At 48.0% G+C, this 19,073-nt stretch overlaps 1 protein-coding gene across 2 annotated transcripts in view; it reads right to left on the reverse strand.

Moving 5' to 3' along the window:
- CD4 (CD4 molecule) overlaps positions 1–18,225 on the reverse strand; it is a 31,889-nt gene extending 13,664 nt beyond the window's left edge. The window contains exons 1-3 of one of the 2 annotated variants that reach the window (XM_021670978.2): positions 18,105–18,225; positions 8,408–8,523; positions 8,124–8,288 (exon numbers count right to left, since the gene is read on the reverse strand). In XM_021670978.2, coding sequence (XP_021526653.2) covers positions 8,124–8,288; positions 8,408–8,456 — 214 coding nt within the window. In that variant the 5' untranslated portion in view covers positions 8,457–8,523; positions 18,105–18,225. 2 annotated transcript variants of the gene reach the window in all.
- Between the last annotated feature and the right edge of the window lie 848 nt (positions 18,226–19,073).

Genomic DNA, 19,073 nt, shown 5'->3' on the forward strand with positions numbered 1-19,073 from the left:
AGAGTTGTTTATATATTCTAGATACTAGTCCTTTGTTGAGTATGTGGATTATGGATATATTTTCTCTTCTGTAAACTGTCTTTTCTTATTCTTCGTCTTCTTTTTTAAGACGGAGTCTCGCTGTTTTGCCAGGCAACATCTTGGCTCACTGCAACCTCTGCCTCCCTGGTTTATCGATCCCCCCACCTCAGCCTCAGCCTCCTGTATCGCTGGGACTACAGGTGCACTCCACCACACCCAGCTATTCCTGTGTGGGGGTGGCTTATGTGTGTGTAGAGACAGGGTTTCATCACGTTGCCAAAGCTGTTCTCAAGCTTCTGCACTGAAGTGATCAGCCTTGGTCAGCTTCCCAAAGTGCTGGAATTGCAGGGGTGAGCCACCGTGCCCTGCCTCTTTTCTTCTTCTTCTTCTTTTTTCTTTTCTTTTCTTTTTTTTTTTTTTTGAGACAGAAAGAATTTCACTCTTGTTCCCCAGGCTGGAGTGCAATGGCAAGATCTCAGCTCACTGCAACCTCTGCCTGTCCCAGGTTCAAGTGATTTTCCTGTCTCAGCCTCTCGAGTAGCTGGGATTACAGGTGTTTACCACCACATCCGACTAATTTTTGTATTTTTAGTAGAGATGGGGTTTCACCATGTTGGCCAGGCTGGTCTCGAACTCCTGACCTCAGGTGATCTGCCCACCTTGGCCGCCCAAAGTGCTGGAATTACAGATGTGAGCCACCGCACCCGGCCCTTTCTTCTTCCTAATAGGGTTTTTGCAGAGCAAAAGTTGTGTTCTTTTGATTTTGTTTCTGAGACAGGGACTCCCTTTGTCACTTAGGCTGGAGTGCCAGCTGGAATGCAGTGATGCAATCATAGCTCACTGCAGTCTTGAACACCTGAGCTCGAGCAATCCTCCCACCTCAGCCTCCCAAAGTGCTAGAATTACAGGTGTAAGCCACTATATCTGGCCAACTTCTTTATAGCTACAAAAAATCTTGCTGGTATTTTTATAGGAATCAGATTAAACCTGTATATCAATTTGGGGAAGATTGGCATCTTTATTATGTCGAGTCTTCCAATCCATCAATCCATGAGTACAGTGTGTCTCTCCATAAATTTAGATCTTCTTTGACTTCTTTAATCAGCATTGTGTATGATACAAATTCAATGGTTTGTTGTTTTTTTTTTTTTTTGAGACAGTCTTATTCTGTTGCCCAGGCTGGAGTGTAGTGGTGCAGTCTTGGCTCACTGCAACCTCTGCCTCCTGGATTCAAGCGATTCTCTTGCCTCAGCCTCCAAAGTAGCTGGGATTACAGGCATGTGCCACAACTCCAGCCTAATTTTTGCATTTTAAGTAGTGATGGATTGACCAGGCTGGTCTCAAACTCCTGACTTCAAGTGACCCACCTGCTTCTGCTTCCCGAAATGCTGGGATTATAGGCAGGAGACACCACGCCCAGCCCTATGCATGTTTTTCAGATTTACATCTAAGTATTTCTTTCTTGCTTTTTTTTTTTTTTTTTTTTTTTTTGGAGATAGGGTCTTGCTCTATTACCTGGGCTGGAGAGCAGTGGTGTGATCATGGCTCACTGCAGCCTTGACCTTTCAGGCTAAGCAATCCACCCACCTCAGCCTCCCCAGTAGCTGGGACTACAGGCATATACCATCACGCTCAGCTAATTTTTTATTTTTTGTAGAGACAGGTTCTCACTATGTTGCCCAGGCTGGTCTCGAACTCCTGGGTTCAAGCAATCCTCCCACCTTGGCCTCTCAAAGTGCAATTACAGGTGTGAGCCACCATGCCTGGCCTTTTTGAGCAATTATAACTGATATTGTAGTTTTAATTTCTGTGTACACATGTTCCTTGCTAATATATAGAAATACAATAGATTTTTTGTATCTTTATCTTATATTCTGCAACCTTGATGAATTCATTTATTAATTCTAAGAGATTGTTTATAGATTCTTTGAGATTTTCTGTGCAATCATGTCATCTAGGAACAGCTTTATTTCTTCCTTTCTGACCAGTTTTCCTTTTATTTCATTTTCTTGCCTTATTGCACTGGCAAGGGATTGCAGTACTATGCTGAATAAGAGTAGTAAGAGCAGACATCTTTGTCTTATTCCTGCCTTTAGGGAAAAATAATTCAGTTTTTTACCATTAAATATAATGTTAGTTGTAGTGAGCTGGGTTTTTTGTTTGGTTGGTTGGTTGGTGCTTTTCATTTTATTTATTTATTTATTTTGAGGTGTAGTCTTGCTCTGTTGCCCAGGCTGGCGTGCAGTGACTCGATCTCGGCTCACTGAAACCTCCTTCTCCCAGGTTCAAGTCATCGTTCGGCCTCAGCCTCCCAAGTAGCTCGGACTACAGGTGTATGCCACCATGCCTGGCTAATTTTTTGTATTTTTAGTAGAGGCAGGGTTTCACTGTGTTAGCCAGGATGGTCTCGATCTCCTGATCTTGTGATTTGCCCACCTCAGCCTCCCAAAGTGCTGGGATTACAGGCATGAGCCACTACGCCTGGTCTTTACTTTTTATTTTATTTTTATTATTTGTTTTATTATTATTATTATTATTATTATTATTATTATTATTATTATTTGAGACACAGTCTTGCTCTGTTGCCCAGACTGGAGTGCTATGGCGTGATCTCAGCTCAGTGCAACCTCCATCTCGCGGGTTCAAGTGACTCTCCTGCCTCAGCCTCCCAAGTAACTGGAATTACAGGCACCCACCACCATACCTGGCTAATTTTTGCATTTTTAGTAGAGACGGGATTTCACAATGTTGGCCAGGCTGGTCTTGAATTCCTGACCTCAGGTGATCTGTCCACCTCAGCCTCCCAAAGTGCTGGGATTACAGGTGCCCAGCCTATTTTTTATTTATTATTGGTTTGTTTTTCTTTTTCTTTCTTTTTTTTTTTTTTTTGAGACAAAGTCTTGCTGTGTCACCCAGGCTGCAGTGCAGTGGTGTGATCTTGGCTCACTGCAATCTCCACTTCCTGGATTCGAGAGATTCTTGTGCCTCAGCCTCCTGAGTAGCTGGGATTACAGACTCACACCATCACGCCCAGCTAATTTTTGTATATTTTGCAGAGATAGGGTTTCACCATGTTGGCCAGGATGGTCTTTAACTCCTGATTTCAAGAGATCTGCCTGCCTCAGCCTCCCAGAGTGCTGGGATTGCAGGTGTGAGCTGCCTTGCCCAACCTGTTTGTTTTTCTTGAGATTGGGTTTCGCTCTGTCACCTAGGCTGGTATGCAGTGGTACAATCACAGCTTACTGCAGTCTCCATCTCCCAGGTTCAAGCGATTCTTCCACCTCAGCCTCCCGAGTAGCTGGGACTACAGGCATGCACCACTACACCTGGCTAATTTTTTATTTTTAGTAGAGATGGGGTTTCACTCTGTTGGCCAGGCTGGTGTCAAACTCCTGACCTCAAGTGACCCACCTGCCTCGGCCTCCCAAAGTGCTGGGATTACAGGCATGAGCCACCATGGCTGGCCCTATATCATTATTTTTGAAGTGAATTCCTTATAAACTGCATATTGTTCAGTTATGCCTTTTTTAATTCACTCTATCAATGTTTGTATTTTAGTAGATGTATTTAGACCATTTACATTTAATGTAATTATTGATATGTTAGGGCTTGAGTCTGTCATTTTATTTTTGTTTTCTGATTTCTTGTTTCTTTTTCCTGCCTTCCTGGGGAGTATTTGGATAACTTTTTGTAACAAACTTCTTAAGAACAGTTTCAGATTTACAGAAAAATTGCGAAAATGGTATGGAGAACCATGGAGATAACACTGCCATCCCAGTGAGCCTTTTGCAATAGGAACATCTATCCTATGCCTGTTGACCATTGTATTTTATGTGCATATAACTTGCCTGATTTCACAGGTTCACAGCTGGAAAGAAATCTTGCCTCAGCATGAACCGTATCTCAAGTCTCACCCATATCTGATTTAGATGACATTTTAAAATTCCATTTATTGATTGATTTTTTTTTTTTTTTTTTTTAGAGACGAGTTTCACAATGCTGACCAAGCTGATCTTGAACTTCTAGGCTCAAATGATCCTCCCACCTCAGCTTCCTGAGTAGCTGGAACTACAGGTACATTCCACTAAGCTCTGACTTAGATGCTATTTAGATGAAACTTTGGACATTAGACTGTGGAGTTGATGCTGGAATGAGTTTAGACTGTGGGGGCTATTGAGATGAAATGAATGCATTTTTCATGTAATAAGGACATAGATTTGAGGGGACAGTCCAGAATACTACGGACCGAATTGGGTTCCCCCACAAATTCATATGTTGAAGCCCTCGCCCCCAGTGCGATGGTATTTTGATATGTGGCACTTGGGAGGTCATTCCATTTAGATGAGGTTATGACAGTAGGGCCATCACAATGGGATAGTGTCCTTATAGGAAAAGACATCAGAAAGCTTTCTTTCTCACTGGGCACGGTGGCTCATGCCTGTAATCCCAGCACTTTAAGAGGCCGAAGTGGATGGATCACCTGAGGTCAGGAGGTCAAGACTGGCCTGGCCAACACGGTGAAACCCAGTCTCTACTAAAAATACAAAAATTAGCCAGGCATGGTAGCAGGCACCTGTAATCCCAGCTACTTGGGAAGCTGAGGCAGGAGAATTTCTTGAACCAGGGAGGCGAAGGTGGCAGTGAGCTGAGATCGTGCCATTGCACTCCAGCCTGGGCAATAAGAGTGAGGCTCTGTCTCAGAAAAAAAAAAGGAGGCCAGGTGAGGTGGCTCACCTCTGTGATCCCAGCACTTTGAGAGACTAAGGCAGGAGGATCACTTGAGGTCAGGAGTTCTAGAGTACCCTAGCCAACATGGTGAAACTTCATTTCTACTAAAACACAAAAAAATTAGCCAGATGTGGTGGTGTGTGCCTATAGTCCCAGCTACTCAGGAGGCTGAGACAGGAGAATCACTTGAACCCAGTAGGCAGAGGTTGCAGTGAGCCGAGATCACTATGCTCCAGCCTGGGCAACAGAGTGAAACTCCACCTCAAAAAAAAAAAAAAAAAAAGAAAGCTTTTTTCTTTTTCTCTCTGCCATGTGAGGACACAGCAAGAAGGCAACTGCCTGCAAGCTAGGAAGAGATTCCTCACTAGAATCTGACCATGCTAACACCCTGAAATCAGAATTGTGATAAACAAATGTCTGTTATTTAAACTACCCAGTCTATGGTATTTTGTAATGGCATTCCTAATAGTCTAATACATTTATCTACTCCATTTTCCTGAATTTCCCACAGTTGTACCACAGTTAAACTCTTCCCTTACTGTTAGACATTCAGGTTGAATTCTGTCCTTTGATATTACAATTTTTTCTTTTTTGAGACAGAGTCTCGCTCTTATTGCCCAGGCTGGAGTCCAATGGCGCAATCTTGGCTCATCTCAACCTCTGCCTCCCAGGCTCAAGAGATTGTCCTACCTCAGTCTCCCAAGTAACTGAGATTATAGGCATGTGCCACGATGCCCAGCTAATTTTTTGTATTTTTAGTAGAGACGGGGTTTCACCATGTTGATCAGGCTTGTTTTTAAATTTCTAACCTCAGGTGATCCACCAGCCTCAGCCTCCCAATGTGTTGGGATTACAGATGTGAGCCACCGCACCGGGCCAAGCAATTCTTATAACACCTTTGCACAGATATTATTAAGTGTTCACTGGTCATACACAGTGGCTCACATCTGTAATCCCAGCACTTTGGGAGACTGAGGAGGGCAGATGATCTAGGGGCAGAAGTTCGAGACCAGCCTGGTCAACATGGTGAAACCCCATCTCTACTAAAAATACAAAAATTAGCCAGGCATGGTGGCACACACCTGTAATCCCAGCTGCACAGGAGGATGAGGCAGGAGAATCACTTGAACCCAGGAGGTGGAGGTTGCAGTGAGATCACATCACTGCACTCCAGCCTGGATGTCCACATGAGATTCTGTCTCAAAAAAAACAATAACAAAAAGAGTATTCACAATTTTATTTCTGTCAAGTAGACTTTCCAGAATAGCTAAGGTCCAAGGGTTTTAGAATTTTGTATTTATTAAACATTGCCAGATAACTTGGCTCACGCCTGTAATCCCATCACTTTGGGAGTCTGAGGTGAGTGGATCACTTGAGGTCAGGAGTTTGAGACCAGCCTGGCCAACATGGTGAAATCCTGTCTCTACTAAAAATATACAAAGTTAGCTGGGCGTGGTGGCAGGCACCTGTAATCCCAGCTACTCAGGAGGCTGAGCCAGGAGAATCGCTTGAACCCAGGAGGCAGACGTTGCAGTGAACTGAGATCACGCCACTGCACTCCAGCCCAGGCAACAGTGCGAGACTCCGTCTCAAAAAAATAAAAATAAAAATCAGTTTAATAAAAATTGATAGTGTCATTATGATATAACTTAAGGAGGGAGTAGGATAAAAAGTATATACAGTGTGATATCATTTACATAATTATATACATAATATTCTTCACACTGAACAAGAGTGGATGAAAATAGGCCACACCCAGTGGCTCACACCTATAATCCCAGAACTTTGGGAGGCCAAGGCAGGAAGATCACTTAAGCCTAGGAATTCGAGACCAGGCTGAGCAACATGGTGACATCTCATTTCTACAAAAAATAGAGACAGAGTTTTGCCATGTCCGCCAGGCTGGTCTTAAACTCCTGACCTCAAGTGATCCACCCGCCTCAGCCTCCCACAGTGCTAGAATTACAGGCGTGAGCCTCCAGGCCCGGCCAATACTTTAAAAATCAGAAGAAAAAGCCAAGTGCAGTAGCTCATGCCTGTAATTCCAGCACTTTGGGAGGCTGAGGCAGGCGAATCATTTGAGGTCAGGAGTTCGAGACCAGCCTGGCCAATATGATGGAAACTCTATCTCTACTAAAAATACACAAATTAGCCAGGCATGGTGACTCATGCCTATAATCCCAGCTACTCAGGAGGTTGAGGCAGGAGAATCGCTTGAACCCGGGAAGCAGAGCTTTCAGTGAGCTGAGATCATTCCACTGCACCCCAGCCTGAACAACAGAGCAAGAGTCTGTCTTAAAAAGAAAAAAAGTAGGAAAACAAAATTCTACTGCTATTTTTTTTTTCTTTTTTTGAGATGGAGTCTTGCTCTGTTGCCCAGGCTGGAGTGCAGTGGTACAATCCTAGCTCACTGAAGTCTTTGCCTCCTGGGTCCAAGCAATTCTCCTGCCTCAGCATCGCGAGTAGCTGGGATTACAGGCACCTGCCACCACGCCTGGCTAATTTTTGTATTTTTGATAGAGACTAGGTTTCACCATGTTGGCCAGGCTGGTCTTGAACTCCTGATCTAAGGTGATCCGCCCACTTCAACCTCCCAAAGTGCTGGGATGACGGGTGTGAGCAACCACATTTCGGTCTTTTTTTAAAAAAAAAAAATGTTTTTCGGCTTGGCACCATGACACACACCTGTAATCCCAGCACTCTGGGAGGCCAAGGCAAATGGATCACTTGAGCCAACTGACCAACATGGTGAAACCGTGTCTCTACAAAAAGTACAATAATTAGCCGGGCATGGTGGTGTGTGCCTGTAGTCCCAGCTACTTGGGAGGCTGAGGTAGGAGGATGACTTGAGCCTGGGAGGCGGAGATTGCAGTGAGCTGAGATCACACCACTGCACTGCAGCCTGGGTGGTAGAACCAGAAGTTGTCTCAAAAAAAAAATTTTTTTTTCTTTGTAAAGACAAAGTCTCACTACGTTGCTCAGACTGGTCTTGAACTCCTGCACTCAAGCAATCCTCCTGCCTTGGCCTCCCAAAGTACTAGGATTACAGGCATGAGCCACTGTGCAAAATATTATCTACATGGGTCTGTAGCAACAATACTCAAGAAATCATGGGTTTTAAGTGACAGTGATTTTTCTAAAACTCACTAAAATAAATTCATGAATATTAAAATATTCAAATGAACATACCACCAAAAGCCTTTCCCTGCGCCACCAGCAGTTGATGCAGAGAAACTCTGAATAAGAATGCCACTGAGTTTCCATCAACCCAAGCCCTCTGGGATCCCAGAGTTTACTAAGAGCAGATCTCAGACACCAAAGGCTTTCAATCCATAGTGTGTTTTCCTTCCTCGATGGAAGAAAGGTAACCCTACCTCTAGTCAAGAAGGAGCCCTGATTTCCCAGAATCTTTATCTGGTCGGAGGTTTTCCAGTGGAATTGTACGTTCTTCTTCAGGGAAGTTTCACAGGGCAGCTCCACCGTCTCCCCTTTTTCGCCCAGCACCACTGTCTTTCCGTGAGTGACTGCTGGGAGTAGCGCTAGGTGGAAAAGAAAGGAGTCAGGTCTCAATGCTGCCACTGTCCCCCTCTACCCCAGCCTCCACCTTTGCCTTTCCTCCCATGCCATCTGCACTGAGACCCCAGGTCTGAGAACTTACCCAGTTGCAGCACCAGGAGCAAGTGCCTAAAAGGGATTCCCCTGTTCATTGTGGCCTTGCTGAGGGAGGCAGGGGCCTGAGCCAGTAGGGACCTAAGCCCACAGAAATCGCAGGGCCTGAGAGAAATACCAATCATTAGTCAGCAAGCATTTATTGGACCTGAAGTATACATGGGCGATACGCAAGCTCTCCCTCAGGAACCTTGCAGCCCACCTAGTGAACTCGAGGCAGGAGAATAGCAGAGGGAATTGGAGGTTGGATGAAGGATGGAATGAGTAGGAGCAGAAGCAAGATAAAGAGGCAGGTGAGCAAAAACAGAAGTAAGATAAATAAGTGAATAAGGAGCCCCATGGCTGGCTAGATCCAAACCAAACCAGTAAGGAGCAGCTCCTAAGAGATGGGCATGTACTAGGCTGGGTGAGGTGGCTCACGCCTGTAATTCCAGCACTTTGGGAGGCTGAGGTGGGAAGATCACTTGAGGTCAGGAGTTCAAGATCAGCCTGGTCAACATGGTGAAACCACGTATCTACTAAAAATACAAAAATTAGCCGGGCATGGTGGCACGCACCTGTAGTCTCAGCTACTCAGGAGGCTGAGGCAGGAGAATCACGAACCGGGGAGGTGGAGGTTGCAGTGAGCCAAGATCGCACCACTGCACTCCAGCCTGGAAGAAAGATGGGCATGTACTACAGAGAAAATATATCCTTAAAATAACCCCGTATAGCAAGTAGCTATTTAAGGTTCATGCATACAGAGTGTATATCATGCATATGCTTGAAATTATGGGATGGAAGTGACACACAAGCACACAGAGGCCAGGAAACTAAGCAACCTTCTTGTCAATCAAAAGGCACGTGCTGGCTAAAAATTAGGCCGCTCGGGGAAGAAGAGAAAAACACACATAGAAAAGGCCATGAAATATCAGCTGATGCTGATACCATTGCAGGTTATCCCCGATCCATAGCAGATTGTACTGTGCTTAATAAACTTTCTGCTGCTTTGCTATGTGTGTGTGTGTTGTGTCCAATTCTTTGTTTGTGGCACCAACAATTTGGGACTTCACAACATCAGCCGGTAACAAACTGAACTTGCACACCCCTAACTGAATGCTCTGAGATACACTCCACGAAATGCTATGCCCGGGCCAGGAGGGGGTTCTTTGCTGGGATGAGTGAGCAAGGAATCAGAAAAGGATGCGTGGTGAAGGTGGCAAATTCTTGGGGAGGCCATGGAGCCAGGCCAGGACATGGAAATGCTTGAAGGCCGTGCTGAGATGCTGGGACTGGATCCTGGGCACATGACAGCCAGCCAGTAGAGGATTTTCTTTCTCTCTCTTTCCCTTCTTTCTTTCTTTCTCTCTCTTTTTTTTTTTTTTTTTTTGATATGGAGTTTTGCTCTTGTTGCCCAGGCTGGAGTGCAATGGCATGATATCAGCGCACCGCAACCTTTGCATCCCAGGTTCAAGCGATTCTCCTGCCTCAGCTGCCCAAGTAACTGGGATTACAAGCATGTGCCACCACATCTGGCTAATTTTGTATTTTTAGTAGAGGCAGGGTTTTTCCATGTTGGTCAGGCTGGTCTTGAACCCCCAATCTCAGGTGATCCGCCCACCTAGGCCTCCCAAAGTGCTAGGATTACAGGTATGAGCCACTGCGCCCAGCCACAGTAGATGATTTTTTGTAGAGAAGAAGGTGATTATTTTTGCCACATGGACCCCTGCAGCTGCTAGGGGAAAGAATTGGAGGAGGTGAGGCATCAAAGGCAGGACTGTAACCATCCCAGGGAGCAAAGGGTCTGAGCTAAGTGGCTATGGGAATGTGCAGGACAGTTCTGAGGTTAGGTTTCCAAGGGTTGGAACCTGATACAGTGTGAGAGGTTGGGAAGAAAGAGCAGAGGGCCATTTCCCTATCTAATATCAGACCAGTCCTACGAGGTCTCTGAGTGGACCAAGCAGAAGGTGCTTGTCCAGGGTTTGGAGGAAGGAGAGGTTCCTGCGGACTCGGCAGACAGGCAAGGCTGGGGGTGGAGGGGGCAGGGCAGAGAGGCTCTGAATGGACCATGGGGAATGGACAGCTGTATGTTAGAGGAGGGATTCCAAAGTCCTGGATCAGCAACAGCGGCAACATGACCAGGGAACTTCTTAGAAATGCAAATCCTCTGGCCGGGCGTGGTGGCTCATACCTACAATCCCAGCACTTTGGGAGGTCGAGGTGGGTGGATCACGAGGTCAAGAGATCAAGACCATCCTGGTCAACATGGTGAAACCCCATCTCTACTAAAACTACAAAAATTAGCTGGGCATGGTGGCGCGTGCCTGTAATCCCAGCTACTCAGGAGGCTGAGGTGGGAGAATTGCTTGAACCCAGGAGGCGGAGGTTGAGGTGAGCCGAGATCGCGCCATTGCACTCCAGCCTGGGTAACAAGAGCAAAATTCCATCTCAAAAAAAAAAAAATGCAAATCCTCAGCCCCACCCCAGACCTGTGGAATCAGAAACTGGGGGTGGGTCTAGTCAGCTGGGTTTTCATAAATATCCAGGTGACTTATCACTCTCAAGTTTGAAAATCGTAAGTTAGATGGAAAGGAAAGGGTAGAGGCATCCCCATTCTGAGATGTGCAAAGGTGGTAGGGATGTACAAGGACGCTTTGGAGGAAAGAGAGGGCTCAGGGAGGAGATGGTGGAAGAAGGTATGGGACAAGCATTTGGGGCTTGCTTGACTGTGAGTAAATCTTTTTATTTTTAGTTTTAGTTTAGTTTTGTTTGTTTGTTTGAGACAGGATCCACTCTGTCACCCAGGCCAGAGTGCAGTGGTGCAATCACAGCTTATTGCAGCCTGGAACTCCGGGGCTCGAGTAATCCTCCCATCACAACACCCAGCTAATTTTTGCAGGTCACGATTGCAAATATTGACAGGTAGGCTGAAGAGCTGGAGCTCTGTCTTGGAGGTGATGGGACCCACTGCTGATTTTTGAGCAGAGATGTGACATGGTCTATGTAGAGCTTTGGGAAGCTCGATGTGGTACTGGGGACCAGATGCCATGGGATTGGAGCAGTGATTATAGGAAGGCCACTGAGACAGCACCTCAAAGGAGCAGGGGAGCAGGGCTCAAGTATGTTTGAATCCAGCCCCAGGCTATAAAGTGGGCTCAGAGAGGTGACTGCCTGGGGAAGGGGTCAGCATGGACATGGTCCCTACTGGTGAGACAAGATCTTGCCTCCAGACTCACTCTCTCTCCCAAGCTTGGTCCTTCTTTCCCCCAGTGGCACCTTTGCCGTTGGAGCTTGGTGGTGATCAGCCTACTCTGAAGTCCCACAGCACCCTGTTGACGCGCTCCTGGGTGCGGTCCACCTTCTACCTCGTGTGTAGTGATTCGGTTTCCCAGCTCTCTCCCACCAGCTTGAGCCCCGTGAGGGCAGAGATGACAGTCTAGCCAGCTGTGTGGCCGCCCCAAGCCTGGCAGCCGCTGAAGCATAGAGAGAGGGCTTGGGATGGCTTTGGTTAACTTCAGCCAAATTGAACTGTATGGACAAGGAAAAGTCACTGATTTCTTCTTTCTGTACTCACCATATTAATTCTGTCTCTAAAATGGGTCACTGGAGTGTGTGCACATACCCAGCCCTGGCCTGGATGAAGCCACATTGTCCCAATCCATGCTGTTTGTTCCCACAGGGCCCCACCAGCCACTCCCCATCCACCCTGTCTGTGGCTCCCTCCACCAAGGGCTGACAGCCACAGACAGCTCATTGGCTCTCTTGCCCTCCAGCACCAGCTGGGGCTGGCCAGTAGGACGTGCCTCTCAGAAATGAGATGGAAGGGTGGGGGAAAGAGGCTGGGATATTTTCCCTACTCCCTCCCTGCCCCTGGCATGTTTTCTGTCAACAGCGTGTGTTCATCCCCACCTCCAGCCCTGCGCCTCTACAGCTCCTGTGGGGTGGCCCCTTATCCAGAGCGCAAACACTCTCTGGGTTCCAGAAACACCATTTTCACTTCTTCAGGACTCCTCCTGCTGTTTATAGTGTTTGTGCTTCAACAAGTTGGTTGATTCCCTTCACCTCTGTGAATAACCCCCTTTTTACAGTCTCCTGACCCATGGGAGGTGGGCTGTGTTTCCTGCTGTGCACTGAGACATAATCCATGGAGAGGACTGGAGCACTCAGAAGGTGTGGGGCCTGGTCCTCCTACTGAGGTTTAGGAGAAGATAGAAAAGTGACTCCATCTTCGTTAGCGCCCTCAAGTTACTCCATCTGCCTGGAAGAGGAGGTAGCCAGGGCCTGACATGTGGTAGGTGCTTGAGATAGATAGGTAGGTAGATAGATGTATGGATGGATAGATTAGACAGACAGACAGACAGACAGACAGACAGACAGATAGATAGATAGATAGATGTATGGATGGATAGATTAGACAGAGACAGATAGATAGATAGATTAGACAGAGACAGATAGATAGATAGATAGATAGATAGATAGATAGATAGATAGATGTATGGATGGATAGGTTAGACAGACAGACAGATAGATAGATTAGATACACAGACAGATTAGATAGATTAGATGATAGATTGATAGATTAGATATACAGACAGATTAGATAGATACATAGATGATGATAAATAAGACAGACAGGTAAAATAAGACAGACAGAAAGATAGACTAGGTCAGGCACAGTGGCTCACGCCTGTAATCCCAGCACTTTGGGAGGCCGAGGCGGGTGGATCACCTGAGGTCAGGAGTTCAAGACCAGTGGTCAAAATGGTGAAACCCCATCTCTACTAAAATACAAAAATTAGCTGGGTGTGCTGGCACAGGCCTGTAATCCCAGTTACTTGGGAGGCTGAGGTAGGAGAATTGTTTGAACCCAGGAGGTGGAGGTTACCATGAGCTGAGATGGCACCACTGCACTCCAGCCTGGGCGACAGATCAAGGCTCCATCCCCGCCCCCAAAAAAAGGATGGATGGATGGATAGATAGATAGATAGATAGATAGATAGATAGATAGATAAGACAGACATATAAGTAATCCCAGCACTTTGCAAAGCTGAGGCGGGTGGATCACTTGAAGTCAGGAGTTCAAGACCAGCCAGGCCAACATGGTGAAACCCCATCTCTACTAAAAATACAAAAATTAGCCAGGCGTGGTGGCGGGCACCTGTAATCCTAGCTACTTGGGAGGCTGAGAATCACTTGAACCCAGGAGGCAGAGGTTGCTGTGAGCCGAGATCTTGCCACTGCACTCCAGCCTGGGCAACAAAGAACGAAACTCCGTCTCAAAAAAACAAAAACAAACAAAAATACAAAATTGGTGGGGTGTGGTGGTGCGCGCCTGTAATCCCAGCTACTCTAAAGCCTGAGGCAGGAGACTCACTTAGAACCCAGGAGGTTGAAGCTGCAGTGAGCCAAGATTGCGCCACTGCACTCCAGCCTGGGTGACAGAACAAGACTCTGTCTAAAACAAAACAAAAACAAAAAGGCTGGGCGCAGTGGCTCACTCCTATAATCCCAGCACTTTGGGAGGCTGAGGCAGGCAGATCACAAAGTCAAGAGATCGAGACCACTCTGGCCAACATGGTGAAATCCCATCTCTACTAAAAATACAAAAATTAGCCAGGTGTGGTGGCATGCGCCTGTAGTCCCAGCTACTCGGGAGGCTGAGGCAGGAGAATCGCTTGAACCCAGGTGGCGGAGGTTGCAGTGAGCCGAGATCACGCCATTACACTCCAGCCTGGGCGACAGAGCAAGACTCCGTCTCAAAAAGAAACAACAACAACAAAAAACACTAGGGAAGTAGGAAGAAAAGAGGTCAGCAAGGAGGTTTCTGAGAAAGGAGAAAGGGAGACTAGTCAAGGTGGTGTTGAGGTTAGCATGCAGCACAGCATTTAGGGGAAAGCGCCAGTGAGAAGAGTGGATAGGGGTAGCCTCATAAGTTCCCACCGTCCCCTATCCCAGACTTGGTGAGCAGGGTGTGAAGGAGGGGAAGTCTCCATATAGGATATCCCTTCTCTAGGGTCCAAACTCAGCTTACCCTGGTAAAATGCCTGGGGAAGACTAGAGGCATTCTTGACCCTTCCCCATATGGTGGCTGTTTTGACTCCCCCTGCTCCACGGTCCTGAGGTCTGTGCAGAGAGCCACCTCCCTGCCTCCAGCTCCCTGTGCTGCCTCATCTCACGGCAAGGCTCTGCTGCGTGGAGGAGGCTGTGGGTTTCCAGCATGCTTGCTTTGGTGCTTTGGGCTTCCGCTGCCACCCCAAAGAGCTGGCCTTTGATTCCCACACCTCAGCGTCCCCAGAGGTGCCCTACCCTAGTACAGTAGCATCCTGTGTACCAGTGTACCAGCACTCCGAGAGGCAGGGAGGGCTCTCTGGTCCCTCAAAGCGCTGGCACGTCTCTCTCTCTCTCTCTCTCTCTCTCTCTCCCTCCCTCTCTCTCCCCTTGCTTCTCAGCTCACATCTGTGCATTTCTGTATCTGTGCTTCCCAGCCCCCAGCTTATGCCCCAAGCCTGCAGCTCCCTGTGCCTGTGTCTGTCTTCCTCTTAGCTTCATGTACCAGGAGGCCATGCTGGCTCTCCCGGGCTCCCCTGGAATGCCCCTCGCCTCTTCTCCATTTTCATCTTCCCCTCTCCAGCTGCCACTAAGCTCTAGCTTCTTCCGGCCTGTACACAGGCCTTCTGGCCTTTGGCAGCAATGCAGGCCCTGGACAAGCTTTGATCTGCGGGGAGCCTGCCGAGCACGCCCGCAGCCCAGGGTGGATGTGAGGGAGCTGGCTGCAGGGTGGGAGGGACACTGTGGACAAAGGGAAATGGACAGATTTCCCCAGAATGCACAGAGGCCTCAAGGGAGGAGGGGAGGAATAGATGTGGGAGGGAGAGACCTGGAGCAGCTTGTTAAAGCAACAGCTACACGCACACAATCCACAACCACATGCAAAGCGCAGGGTAGTACAAACAAGAGGAAAAGCCATGCTGAGAAGCAAGACAGACGCACAGAGCGTAGACCCAAAGGGAGGCAAAGAGAGACCGAGAAAGAGACGAGACCAAAATGGCAACACACTCCACTCACTCTCGCAGAGCCTTGAGGGTTCCGCCACCCTCACCCCTGGGCCCCCGGGGATGGGACGAGGAGCGAGACTTGGGAGAGGAAGAGAACCCAGCTCCGCCACAGCGAAAGTCTGTGGTCCTACAGGCACTTTTATCTTCTCCCCATAACCCCCAAGCAGCCCACTTAAGCGCAGCCACGGGATGCGCCCCACCACGTTCACCCTCTCTACTGCTGACTGGCTTCCTAGAAACTTCCTGGAGACTGTGACCCCTCTAAGGAACTCTTGTGGTTGGTGGCTGCAACCTCCGCCATCCTCTTCTTCGCCTCAGACACCCACATCGAGGGAACTGTGCCCACCCTCCTCCCCTCATCCCCTCATCCCCGCAAAGGTACAGAACAGAGCTCAACCTCAGAGCTTTGCAAACCCAGACCCCTGCCCATCTATCTCTGATTCCCCACCTTCATCAAAGTTATTTTGAGACAGGGCCTCACTCTCGCCCACGCTAGCGCTCGGTGAAGTGGCACAATCAGGGCTCATTGCAGCCTCCGTCTCCCAGGCTCAAGCACTCTTCCCACCTCAGCCTCTCAAGTAGCTGGAACCACAAGCACACACTACCATGCCCAGCTAACTTTTGTATTTTTTGTAGAGATAGGGGTTTCACTATGTTGCCCAGGCTGGTCTCAAACTCCTAGGCTCAAGTCATCCTCCTGCCTCGGCCTCCCAAAGGGCCGTGATTACAAGTGTGGGCCAACTCGCCCAGCCCATCAAAGTTATTTGATTCAACAAATATTTACTGAGTGTCTAAAATGTGCAAGACTGGCCCGGTGGTGGCTCACATCTGTAATCCCAGCACTTTGGGAGGCCAAGAAGGGCCGATCACTTGAGGTCAGGAGTTTGAGACCAGCCTGGCTTACATAGTGTAACCCTGTCTCTACTAAAAATACAAAAATTAGCCGGGCATGGTGACAAACACCTGTAATCCCAGCTACTTGAGAGGCTGAAGCAGGAGAATCACTTGAACCTGGGAGGCGGAGGCTGCAGTGAGTCAAGATCATGCCTTTGCACTCCAGTCCAGGCGACAGAGTGAGATTCCATCTCAAAAATAATAATAAAAAATAAATAAAATGTGCAAGACAATTGATCTAGTCAATTCCCCTGAGCAGCACCCTGCCATTACGGCCAGGGCCAGGGCCTAGGGCAGCCCTCAAGGGTCTGCCTAGCACCCGTGGTGGGAGGAGTTTTTATCTAGAGATAGATCTCTTCCATATAAGTGCTCCCATATTGAAAAAGGGAAATCATCTCTCAAGTGTCTCTAATGCCGTCCTCAGGGGCCCTTTCATCTGATTTTGAGGGCGGCAGCCATTTTGTATCAGCCTACAGCATCTGACACAGCACAAGGAATTATCTGTCAAAATGTGAAGTAGCAGCGACCTCCACCATCAGGCCCTACTCTTAGCCCACTAAAAATGCGCCCCATAAAAGCAGAGCACTCAGGAAGCACTATCCCACTCAGAGTGAAAGCTTTGAATTATTGAGAATGGGGCCTTTCCATGTTAAGGGATCAGACCGTGCCCCAGGAACCCTCTCTCCCAGAAAAAGCTTATGAGGGAAAGCAGGGGACACTGGGGATAGCATGGCTTCAAGGCCATGAGGTCTCAGGGGCTGGAAAGTTCTGAGGTGGAGAGGCTGAGATTGTACAGGGCTTCCCGTCAAGAGGGATAGGGAGTCCTCCCTCTCCCTCACACCCGGCCAGGCCCAGGAGGGGCTCCACGCCCTTCTTAACTCTCCTGGCCTTGGGAGACCCCCACTGCCAATTCTCTTCGAATCCATTTCTTAAATGACATATTCATCTAAAGATACACATCTGTCACATTTACGGCATTTCATACGCAAAAGCTCAGTTTGAATACCTTCTGAGAATTTTAGCTTTCCTATTTCGTGAATCATTTTAAAGCTATCTAGAGTAGAAGTGTCTTTAGACATTGTTCAAAAATCTTAAAAGAGCAAAAAAGTAGACAAAAATGTAAAAATACACACATAAGCACAAAAGTTAATTAAAAGAGACTATTACATAGATCATGCGACTTAAGAAATGCTGCACATATGATATTTCGTGTAAATTTTTGGAGATCGCGCCATTAGGAAAATTGATTTTGCAAGAATTTTCTCTAGACTAGCTTCCGCTTCTTTTTCTCTTTTTCTTGCTTTCATCGTTTTTCCTCATCATTTCTTTTTTATGGGTTTCCTCCCACCTTATATTTATTCTTTCTAATGTTTCCCTCCCCTCCTTCACGCTTTTTCTCCTCTTTTTCCCTCTTCCAGTCTCCTCTCCTCCACTGCTACCTTCCACACCTTTCCCAGCCTGGGATAGTCTCCAGCCCTCACTCTCTCTCTAATCTTGTCATTCAGGTCAAGACTCCTCTGAGGAGCACCCACTGCTCTGGGCACTGAGCTGTGCACACCGGGGCTGCAGAGAGGAGTCTGGCACAGCCCCGACATCTGAAGCTCACCGTTCTAGTGGAAGATGGCTGCTCATGACCCATTCCAAGAGAAATGCGAGAGAAGGTGGGCAGACAACTGGGCAGAGCACGTTCCTATGCATCTGCCCCACGTTCCCCTCCCACCCAGCTCCGGGGAAAGGAGCCGAGTCTGACCATCTTACCTCTGGCCTTGCGTCTTTCTTGCCCTCTGCTTCTCAAAAAGGTGTCTCTGTGTGAGGACTTGGAGCTCTGCAGCCAGGAGCCCAATGGGGAGGGTGCTTTGTTTCTTCTGCAGAGTCGTGCTTAAATGAAGAGAGACAGGAAGCCCAATGGGGAGGCTCCTCCACACCCTAGGCCTGGGCCGGCCCTCAACGTCACCACCTGGAGCTGGGGTCCCCACCCCCGGCTCTCAGACAACATCTCAAAGTGAAAATGCCAAAGTCAAGGGAAAAAGTTCAGCAGAATCAGGCTGGAGCCACAATGCCACTGCCACTGTTAAGTGGCAAGAAAAGGATTACGAGAAAGATTCCACCAGTGACACTACCATATCTGACCAGGCTGTGGGGAAAGAAGTGGGAGGCAGCTGGGGGCATATGGGAACAGCCGTGGCAAGTCCACAAATAGCTGCTCGCTCCGGGGCCTTGAGGGCCTGTGTTCAGTGGGTGCCTCCAGGGGTATCGGTGGAGGCTTTATAGGTGGCCCAGTGTGGAAGAGAGGGTGCGGGCTGAGCAGAGGATACCTGAGACACCAGGAGTGACTGTGAACCAGACTCTGTTCCTCTAGGCGTCTCTGGCCGGGCCTCAGATGCTTTCCTCTAGCCCATATCTCTCGTGAGCTCCAGATGTGGGTATCCGTCAGCACATTGGACATCTCCATTGGGATGCTCACCAGACATAGCAAACTCAACACATCCCCAACTAAACCTACCACCTGCTTACCACCACCCTCCAAACCTGCAGCATACAGTACTGTGTGCCGCTTCCCATTTCGTGGCATACTGTACGCAAGGGTTGGGATTTAATGACATTAGTATTTACTACTTCATCATTAAGGGCATTTTTTTTTTTTGAGACGGAGTCTTGCTCTGTCACCAGGCTAGAGTTCAGTGACAAGATCTCAGCTCACTGCAACCGCTGCCTCCAAGAATCAAG

Source organism: Aotus nancymaae, unplaced genomic scaffold, assembly GCF_030222135.1.
Source record: "Aotus nancymaae isolate 86718 unplaced genomic scaffold, 86718_ANA_hifiasm-v0.15.2.pri h1tg000016l, whole genome shotgun sequence".
NCBI lineage: Eukaryota > Metazoa > Chordata > Mammalia > Primates > Aotidae > Aotus > Aotus nancymaae.